The sequence below is a fragment of the Hyaena hyaena genome, unplaced genomic scaffold (genome assembly GCF_003009895.1).
Source record: "Hyaena hyaena isolate Hyena2069 unplaced genomic scaffold, ASM300989v1 scaffold_44, whole genome shotgun sequence".
Classification (NCBI taxonomy): domain Eukaryota; kingdom Metazoa; phylum Chordata; class Mammalia; order Carnivora; family Hyaenidae; genus Hyaena; species Hyaena hyaena.
In genome coordinates this window covers 594,801-605,823 of record NW_024080676.1, presented here as the reverse complement: position 1 = coordinate 605,823, position 11,023 = coordinate 594,801, and the positions used below count along the sequence as shown (strand labels likewise).

Genomic DNA, 11,023 nt, shown 5'->3' with positions numbered 1-11,023 from the left:
ACAGAATCTCAAATTTAATGACCAAAAGACAATTCTTGATTTCCTACTACTCTTCTCTCCCAAATTTCCTTCACTTTTTAGTCTTCTAGATCTTCCCATTACATCACTCTCTGCGAGAACCAAATCGAGATGGAAACACATTTGGTTTTATGCTGAGGTACAGGCAGAAGGATAAATTTACTTGACTGGGGTAAAGACAGTGGGATATGACTAGAGAAAGAGATGGGGAGGGGCCAGAACCTGTAGGGCTGGTAGACTGTGAAAAGGAGCTCACAGTCTCTTGTGATCAGTGGTCAGGTGGCCACTGGAGGATTTGGCAAGCAAGGAAGAGCAGTTAAAATCCAGTCATTCAAGAGTCAAGATGATGTGAACAATAGGAGTAATAGTGGAGACAGGTGAACAGATTTGGAATATATCTTAGAGCTAGAAATGGTAACCACTTGCTGCTGGATTAGATGCATCAATCCATCAGTGCAAGAAATAGACATAGGTCAAAGGTGACTTATCTCTTATCCCATAATGTCCCTTTCCAGAAGACTTCTATTAAGTGTGTATTAGATGCTTTCATTCTATCTCCCAGGATGCTTTCATATTTTCTATTCATCTCTGTATCATATCATACGTGATTTTGTAAGATCAATCTCCCAGTTCAGAGTCTCTCCAGTTGTATCAAATCTGCTTTGAAAACTATAAAAAAATTTTTTTTCTCAACCCTGAGGTCAAGAGTCACATCCACTTCCGCCTAAGCCAGCCAGGCGCCCCAATAACTATTTTTCAATGGGGTCTTTTTCAAATTTGCCCTTTTCATATTAATTACTTTATGGTTGTTGAGATTAGTCTTTAAAAAAAAATTGGGGTATGTAGGGGGGCACCTGGGTGGCCAGTCATTAAGCACTGAAGTTTGGCTCAGGTCACAATCTCACAGTTCTTGAGTTTGAGCCTCACCGTGGGCTCTATGCTATCAGCACAGAGCCTGCTTTGGATCCTCTGTCCCCCTCTCTGCCCCTCCCTCATGTGCAGAATGATTGAAATTTTTTTTCAGGCTTAGTTTTTTTGAGAGGATGAGCAAGGAAGGGGCAGAGAGAGAGAGAGAGAGAGAGAGGAGAGACCGAGAATCTGAAACAGGGCCCGCACTGCCAGCAAAGAGCCCATAGTAGAGCTTGAACCCACAAACCATGAGATCATGAGCCAAAGCTGGATGCTTAACCAAGTGAGCCACCCAGGCGCCCCTGTATTTTAACTGACCTTAATTGAAATTGTTTCCAGAATTCTACATTTCTTAACTTTAGATATGCCACATGGCAGTAGTTCTCAAACTTTTTGGTCTGAAGATCTTATTACATTCTTTTTTTAATCTTTATTTTTGAGAGAGACAAGAGACAGAGACAGAGTCTCTGGGGGAGAGAGAGAGACAAGCAGGGGGAGAGATAGAGAGAGAGAGAGAAAAAGAGAGACAGTCTCTGAAGGAGGCTCCAGGATCTCAGCTGTCACCACTGAGCCTGACACAGGGCTCGAATTCACAGACTCATTACATTCTTAAAAACTGAAAACCCCAAAGAAATCTTATCATATTTTCTGTAATAGAGATTAAAACTGAGAGACGTAAAAATTTCTTATTTCATTTAATAAACCCACTAGATGTTACCATAAGTAACATTTTTAAATGAAAAATAACTTTTAGTAACTATTCTATTTGCAGTTCGTTAAGAACTATTTGCATCTCCTGTCTTTTCTTCCTGGTATTCACTGCCTCCTGTAGATGTGTAAAATTAATCTTAGCATCTTTCTCCCTATAGGAATTCTATGGGACCCTAATCTGAAACTCTCCCTAGAAGGCAATTTTGTATTTGCTTCTGCTAGGGTTTCAGAATGGTTCTTTTCTTGATCTGTGGTTGCTACAGTATACTTAGCATACACCCAGACCTTAAACTTTTGTCTGGTACAAATCTAGGACCTGATTTCTCAAAGACTGTGTTTCCTAGCTGATGGATAGTTGTGCTAGTCCTACTGAATACATGAGCTCTATGGCGCTTTCTTTATAAAGGGGATTAAGTAACAGCTCCATATTCTCCTGAAGCCTGAAACCAAGTTTCTTGTTCCTACACAGACATCAAATTCTCAGCCCCTGTATTCTTTAATAGAACCTCACTGGTTTGAGGGAATTTACCACAGACTTGTAGAAGTCTTTTTTTTTTTTTCCAAATTTTTTTTATTTTAAAATTTACATCCAAGTTAGCATATAGTGCTATAATGATTTCGGGAGTAGATTCCAGTGATTCATCTCCTATGCATAACACCCAGTCCTCATCCCAACAAGTGTCCTCCTCCCTAATGCCCCTTACCATTTAGCCCCCCCCCCACACAGCCCCTCAAGTAACTCTCAGTTTGTTCTGTGTATTTACGAATCTCTTATGTTTTGTCCCCCTCTGTGTTATTATTTTTGCTTTCCTTATGTTCATCTGCTTTCTATCTTAAATTCCTCATATGAGTGAAGTCATGATATTTGTCTTTCTCTGGCTAATTTCGCTTAGCAGAATACCCTCTAGTTCCATCCACATAGTTGCAAATGGCAAGATTTCATTGTTATTGATTGCTAATACCCATCTTTTTAAGGATTTAAAAAAAATTTTTTTAATGTTTTACTTATTTCTGAGAGCGAGAGAGAGCATAAGCAGGGGAGGGTCAGAGAGAGAGGGAGATACAGAATCTGAAACAGGCTCCAGGCTCTGAGCTGGCTATCAGCACAGAGCCCGATGTGGGGCTCGAACCCACTAACCAGGAGATCACGCCCTGAGCCGAAGTCAGACGCTTAACCGACTGAGCCACCCAGGCGCCCCTACCCCACATCTTCTTTATCCACTCATCAGTCACTGGACATTTGGGCTCTTTCCATACTTTAGCTATTGTAGATAGTGCTGCTATAAACATTGGGGCACATGTGCCCCTTCAAAACAGCACACCTGTATCCCTTGGATAAATAGTTGGTAGTGCAGTTGCTGGGTTGTAGGGTAGTTCCGTTTTTAATTTTTTGAGGAACTTCCATACTGGTTTTCCAGAGTGGCTGCACCAGTTTGCATTCCCACCAGCAGCGCAAAGGAGACAGTCTTTCTCTGCATCCTCGCCAACATCTGTTGTTGCCTGAGTTGTTAATGTTAGCCATTCTGGCAGGTGTGAGGTGGTATCTCATTGTGGTTTTCATTTGTATTGGAAGCCTTTCTTGGAGTAGGAAGCAATTTTTGTCATCTTAGAGATGAGGACAGACACTGATTTGTGTGAATAGCAAACATTTTGTATTAACTGACAAAACAACTTTTTGCTTTATAGATTCACACTGCCTACTCCAGCACTTGATAATAGATGTTCCTGCAATCAATTTCACTTTAGCTTCCACCAATGCCAGTGTGTATTCTAAGAAACTGAGGTCTATCTTTAATCAGGACATATATAATTGTATTAGGATTAACTATTTGTAACAGATGTGTAATTGAACAATAGCTGCTTTTCTATAATTTCTATTACACTATTATAGCTACCCCACTTTTGCCTCTAAGTGGTCATGTTCTCAGCTTCACTTTTTAGAACATAATACTTCTATATTTCATAAGGTGTTACTAGAAGTGTTTACTTTCAAATATACTTATATGACGATCCAGAAGGAATAAGGCTATAACTTTACTGGTTCATTCAGTCTCAAATCAGAGACTTTCACTCTTATTACCATTATAATAAGTTCTTGTTAAAAGACTAGAATAATCTTTAGAGAAATGTCTGTGGATACACAAAAATTATACCCAGAACCCCAGATTTTAATGTTTCTTTAGTGCTAAAAATGTAAGATTTTCCTAAAGGAAAAACTGCTGATGACTGATAATTACCAAAAATTTCAAGTTAAAAACAGAAAAAGGGAACTAGTACAATGGCTATCCATGAACCCATTACTCATCTTAAATATTATCAACATTCTCTTATGCTTGTTTCCCATATGCACACTTTTTAAAAATTGTTAACTATCATACTCTTATCACTCCACAAAATTAACAGCTATAAATATCTTTAATCATTCACTGCTCAGTTCAGCTATACTACTGTGACTGTAAATGGAGCACTTAATTGAGAACTCTTCTTACCTGTTTGTGTTTTTCTTTGGGTATGATTTAGTTATAATTCAAATGGTTATGTTTTTTTTGTTATGGTCACACTGAGTCTTCCTCTGACCCTTCCTTTCTCACTAAGACGCAATCCTTTATCATTTTCCTGTTTGTGCTTCCAGAAACATTTTACTCTTGGGGCACCTGTGTGACTCAGTCAGTTAAGCATCTGACTCTTGATCTTGGGTCATGATTTCATGGTTCCTGAGCTGGAGCCTGCCTGTGATCCTCTCTCTGTGCCCCTCTTTCACTCACATGTGTATGCTCACTTGCTCTCTCAAAATAAACTTAAAAAATTTTTAAGATGAAATAACCAACCACCTCCCCCAAACCCCGGCAACAAACCCAAAACAAAATCGTTTACTCTCTCAAAATTCTACCTTCTGGCCTGTCTAACCTTTCAAATTGGAAAAAGACCTTTAACTTTTATGGTGTGTCCCTTCCTGTTTATATATTGTTGCTTATTTAGTCTCAGAAAACATCAGTTACTATGAGCTATGTTAAATAGCTGGCTTATGGAAATGGCATATAATAATAAAAATTAACCATTTAGTAAGAAAGAAAGGTGTTGGGCTTTTTTAGAACCTTTATATGTGAACTAGTAATTTCTGTCTTGCTTTTTCTAGTGATATTTCCTAAAAATAACACACAGTGCATATATTTTACAGTTTCAATCTTATTTTTTATTCTCCATGGAATGCTAGGTTTAATGTTACAGTATGGTTGTCAAAGCTACTGAAATGTGACAAATGTCCATGTCTAAATGCTGCAGAACAGTATAACTTTAATGATTTTAAACAAAAAAGTTGTTATTTTACAGCTGAGGTCTGATGGTTTTTAAACCAATGCCTATGTGTATGGCCAGCCACAAACCTTGGGGATATTTATTACCTGTACATGTATATACAAATATATCCCATACATATATATGCACACAGGCATGTATTAATTTATGTGTGAAATTTATAAAATTATTTACATACACATACATGCATATCTATATACATATACCCACCCTCAGCACTGAGCTCACTTTTCTAACACTAATCAGTTTCATGCCCAATTATTATTGCTGCCCATTATAACTACATGATTTTAGTGCCAATACCAAGCACCTTGTAGGATGCAGGATAGGTACATCTGTGCATATAGATATGTGTATTTATGTATGCTTGTGTATATAAAGGAATTATTTCTCCCTTTTATGCTTCCGTCATGCATTACTACAATAAACAGTCTTTTCACCATAGGTTTGGAATTCTAAACAGTGTAAAATCTACTGGAAAACTGTATATGTTCATAGTTACAAAAAATATATTATATATATATATATATATATATGATTGAAACCTATTGAGTACATACGTTCTCTGAATCGGGCTATATCCTAGCCATTAGATAAATTAAAAAAACACCCTCTTAATAGGATGTTATGATAGCCTTAAATAGACCATTACCTGTATTTAGAATAGTTGATATATTTTAAAAGTTGACAAAATGATGTTAAAGATTTGAAAAACACTATGCATCTGCATTAATATATAAAGGTTTCCACCAAGGGCCAGGTTCAATTCATTGTCTAAGATTTTCGTGTTCCAAGAGTGACCAATATTGTAGTCATTATTCTTAAAATTATGGCTCATTAAGGCTTTTATACAAAAAAAAGCCCAATTTTTAATCATTTATAAAAACAAGTTCTATTTAAAAGAAAAAAATGTACATGAACACTAAAGTACTCATGGATATTATCCTGCACAAAGGGACTATGTAAAGACAGGAGGCTCATTCCCAGTAAGAACACCTCATGGTAGCACATGTAAACCTGGTTTGGTTCCTCTGCTCTGCAGCTATTCAGCACGTAAAATTTAAACCATTTCACATTAACATTTAAATTTAATACAGTGCAAATATTTGAGAATAACTTGTTCCCCCCAGTGAAACAAGAACCAGCGTTATGCTGAATATTCTTCAGATCTATTTACACATTGAGCTAAAAGTTCACCATAAACTTTGAAATTTGCTGAATATCAGCAGAAATGTAACTGAACTAGCAGCAATTGCATTTACAATATTTGATAGTTACTTGAGAGAATGCATAAAATTTTCCAGGCTGTACTCTGAATCATATTGTTCTTGATCCCAAAGATCACTCAGGTTTTCAAGGATTGATTTCATACTTGCTTTTCCAGAAGTAGAGGTGTCGGCCTTTTCTGCTTTGCCATCCTTAAAAAATTTGGCAGAAAGATAAAATGAAAGATTATAAGCTTCAGAAATTATAGTTCCTAACATCGCACTCATTCATTAGAGTTAATCATGATCTCCTAAAAATTTATTTTAAGCCTTTTATTTAGGAAGAATTTCAAGATTATAGAAGAACTATAAGAACATTACAAAGAACTTTTTAATTGTATATGGATATATTAGATATACAAATTATCAGCATTTGAGAGTAAGTTGTGGATATTATGCCCTTTTATCCCTTGATAGGAATCAGCCTATTATTTTTTTTCCTTCTTCTTTCTTTTTAATGTTTACTTTTGTGAGAGACAGACACAGAATCTGAAGCAAGCTCCAGGCTCTGAGCTGTCAGCACAGAGCCTGATGTGGGGCTTGAACTCAAGAACTGTAAGATCATGACCTGAGCCCAAGTCAGAGGCTTAACCGACTGAGCCACCCAGGTGCCCCAAAATCAATCTGTATTAAGAACAAGGATGTTCTCTTACATAACCAAAGTATAATGACCAAATTAAGGAAACTTAATACCTATCTGATATATAGTCCATATTCAAATTTTGCCAACTGTCAGAACAGGATCCTTTATGGTAATAGCTTCTGCTTCCCTAGAACATCCCCTGAGCATAGTTCTCCTAGCTGAAAGTCACCCAAAAGAATATTCTTTCAAACAGAGTAAGAACTATTTGAAAACAACAATCCAGGGGCATCTGGGTGACTCAGTTGTTAAGCATCAGACTTTGGCTCAGGTCATGATCTCACTGTTGGTGAGTTTGAGCCCGCACTGGGTTCTGCACTGATAGCAAAGAGACTGCTTCAGATCCTCTGTCTCCCTTTCTCTCTGCCCCTCCCTAACTCTCTCTCTCTCTCTCTCTCAAAAATAAACAAACATTAAAAAAAAAAAAATAGCAATCTAGATTTCTTTGAGCCTTCTCTCTTTCCTAGGTTACACACATATCCTGAACACATATCTTGTTCAACTTTACTTATATGACATGACTAAAAAGCCTCCATCTGGCTATCTCTTGAGGACTTACTAATTAATTACCGTTTACAATGCAGCACCCAGCACCAGACATATTTTAAATGTGAGTTATAATGGAACTACTTTCTCTCATATTTGGACATTACAATTCTATTATTATAGCTGGCTTACTTATATAAGACCATTTCTCACCATAATTAATACTGTGTGTACATCTGACTTCCTGAACCTATGCAGGACTTTAAATCCAACCCTATTAAAGTTTAACATTATTAGACTGAATAATATTTCTGGCTGCTGCATCCTTTGATTATGGATTGTTATCTGATAAATTGGTTCCATCATCCACAATAACAATAATGGCTATGATTTTTTGAGAATCTATACTAGGTACCTTTTCTAAGTGCTTACATATAGCATTTCATTTTCTCTTCACAACCATGCAGTGATAGAGGCATTTTTATCCTCCCAAGAGCAAAGATGTCTCTGAGCAAAGAAGTTAATTTGCCTAAGGTCACTAGTTAATAGGAACCAGGGCAAGAAACACCGACCCAGGTCTAGCCGACCAGGTCTAGTTATCTTTTAGCAGCAGGAAAGGGCTAAAACACTAAAGACAGCAATCAGAAAGTCCAAACTTCAAACATCCCCTAGTATCCTGGAGAATTTTATCTGGCCATCAAAAATTCCCTCAAAGGGTTGCCTACTTAATACTAAAGTGAATGCATTTTGCTGCTCACTCTAATACTTTCACCAAGCAGTCCCGGAAATTTGTGAACACCTTAAAGATAAAGTAAATTAAGCTGGTATAATTTCTTTACCTTATCAAGAGTAAACAGATCAAGAAGCTGATCTGTCCCCATACTCTGCAAACTAGAATTCTCCTGGCTAATCACAGTATTCGCGATGTTCATCTTAAATTTTTGCAAACCCATTATTTTCTCTTCCAACGTTCCTCTGGTTATCAATCGGTACACGTTAACCACACGTTTCTGAATGACAAAAAGAAGTTAAGCAACTGCAGCACAAATAAACTGATAAACTTTGAGGTTCACCAAGTCAGGGGGCTCGCATACCTGAACTAAGTATTTCTATCTAATTAGGGTTGGATTTTTTTTTATTTACCTGGCCTAATGAACTTAAAATCTTATTTTGCAGAGAATATTAGGAATAGACAGTTTCCAAGGTTTCCTCAGCCCAAGCACCTTATTTAATGCATGAGGAAGTGGTGGCATAGTATTAGGTGACTTGCCTAAGGTCATCAGAGAAGGAACTTAAACAAAGGCTTCCTGTCTTTTTTTGGTGTGGGTATATTTCCCAGTGCAGAAGTGAACACCAATGAGTGATGACATTTTACCTGCCCAATGCGATGGGCCCGGTCCATGGCTTGTAGATCACGCATAGGATTCCAGTCGTGCTCCACAAATACTACCGTGTCGGCGCCGGTTAAGTTAAGCCCTAGGCCACCAACATGAGTTGTAAGTAAAAGAACGTCTATGGATGGATCGTTGTTAAACCTAAAAGTATAGATATTAAAAAATAAAATTAACACATTTCTAAGGGTTCTATAACAAAATGGACTGTTAAATAGCAAATAGCACAAAAATGAGAATACTGCTCTCAAAATCTATGATACAGGTGTGCCTGGCTGACTCAACTGGCAGAACATGTGACTCCTGATCTCAGGGTTGTTGAGTTCAAGCCCCACACTGGGCACCGAATGGACTTAAAATATGATGTAATACACATAACATCTTCAATACTAGAAAGAATATATTCTAGAAAACTTCAGGTATTTCACAAACAGAAATAAGTCCAACTGGGTTGTATTTTAGGATGCCAGATAAAGAGTAAACTGCAAAAAATGTAATTAAACACTAATGACAAAACCCAACTATGAACCTTTAACCTGTGGAGACAGAAGAATTGGGGAAAAGGCTAGATTAGTCAGGAAAATTAGAAAATGAGTTGCTTGCTACAATTGTGCTAGTCCTAGAAGATACTGATAGAGGTTTTGAAACCTAACATTATTACCAAGCTACCACTTACTACGTTCTATGAATCAAATGATGGGCTTTGTACTTTATATTATTTGTTTTAAAACCTCTGTAAAGATAGTACGGTCCTTATTTTTGATGAACAGGCCCAAGAGAACACATCTAGAGTCAGGAGTCAAACCAAGGTCTGCCTACCTCCAAAGCCCCTTTGTAGGTTGCTAATACTAACAATCTCTGAAGGATGCTGACAAAAAAATGCTCACTCTTAAAAGTCAGCAGGTCTGGGGCAGAACCTAGGAATTTGCATTAAAACAACCAAAACCCCTGAGGTTTCTAAAGCACAGAATGCAGACCACACTTAAATACCACACTGGGGGTGACTGAGTGGCTCAGATGGTTAAGTGTCTGACTCTTGATCTCAGCTCAGGTCTTCATTTCAAGGTTGTTGGGTGTGGAGCCTACTTAAAAAATAAAAGAAATACCACACTCACCAGTTCTGCTTCCTACCTGGGCCAGTTTCCAACTTGTTCTCATCAGACACACAGGAATCAGTCAGAGATCTTAGCTAAGCCATTTGTTTGCTTTTTCCTACCCTAAATCCCCAAAAAAGGTGAGGGAAAAAGTAGTTGTCTCTACTTTTTGTTGATGCCTTACATTTCTTTCAGGCCCTTCATAGTGCCTCCCTAATGCTGTCACAGTTTTGCTTTTGTTTTTGTTTTTTAACTAAAACTATTCAATTATATTTTTGGACTTCTGTATTTTAAAAATGATTTAGTTGGGTTGAATTATACAATAACAAAACACATGTGCAGATACTTAGCCAAACAAAATGTTTCATAAGGCAAACTTCTAGGTAAGTGATAATTGACTATAGCTAGATTGCTAAGAGTTTTAGAAGCCACTTACCTCGAAACAATGGAATGCCTCTGACCAGGAGGTATGCTGCCATCTAATCTCAGATAAGTGACAGAGGGTAAGTGAGGTTTGAGAAGATCATGTTCTACTATATCAAGCATGCTTTTAAGCTGACAGAAGATCAGTATTCTGTGCTGGGCCACGACAGACTCTGTGCCACTCTCTGAAGTGCTGCCATTTCCCAAACCACAGTCCAACAGCAACTGGAAAAAAAGAATCAGTTGTTACACAGGTGTTGAATAAAGTATGCAATCAATCTCACTGTGACAAATACTTCCCCTTGTGCTAAGAAAAGGTTAAACTTATCTGTCATCTGGAAAGCAGATCAGCATTCTGAGCTGTAATCTGTCACCCTGAAGCCTCTGGAACTAGTTCTGAGGTGCTCAGGTGTAGAATCTCCTGGCTACCTCTTCAGGAGGTTCTCTAAAATGTCCTTCTCCCCCTTCCTGAGTTATTTGAGGCTCACTAGAGTCTCAGTGTTTACAGAAAAAGATGATCCCTAGGCAAAATAGTTCATGAAAAGTTATAAAAGAACAGAGTAAAAAGAAAACAATGCAGGTAAATCTGACAAAAATCAAAATTATAAAAAAGAAAGAATAGAACCGAAAGCATCTACCTACATCTCCTGGATTTTGGAGCTTCCTGCTACAGCCATCAACCAAGATCTTGAACAGCAAGAACCATGCTGCTATAGATCTTTTGTACTTCCTGCCTACTTAAATGGTTCAGTGCCTGGCACACAGCAGCTA

At 37.6% G+C, this 11,023-nt stretch overlaps 1 protein-coding gene across 3 annotated transcripts in view; it reads right to left on the bottom strand.

Moving 5' to 3' along the window:
* Positions 1–4,814: 4,814 nt before the first annotated feature.
* BTAF1 (B-TFIID TATA-box binding protein associated factor 1) overlaps positions 4,815–11,023 on the bottom strand; it is a 105,843-nt gene continuing 99,634 nt past the window's right edge. For all 3 annotated transcript variants that reach the window (XM_039230227.1, XM_039230228.1, XM_039230229.1), the window contains 4 exons: positions 10,266–10,477; positions 8,720–8,879; positions 8,184–8,354; positions 4,815–6,371 (listed from right to left, as the gene is read on the bottom strand). In XM_039230227.1, coding sequence (XP_039086158.1) covers positions 6,228–6,371; positions 8,184–8,354; positions 8,720–8,879; positions 10,266–10,477 — 687 coding nt within the window. In that variant the 3' untranslated portion in view covers positions 4,815–6,227. The remainder of the gene's footprint in view (positions 6,372–8,183; positions 8,355–8,719; positions 8,880–10,265; positions 10,478–11,023) is intronic.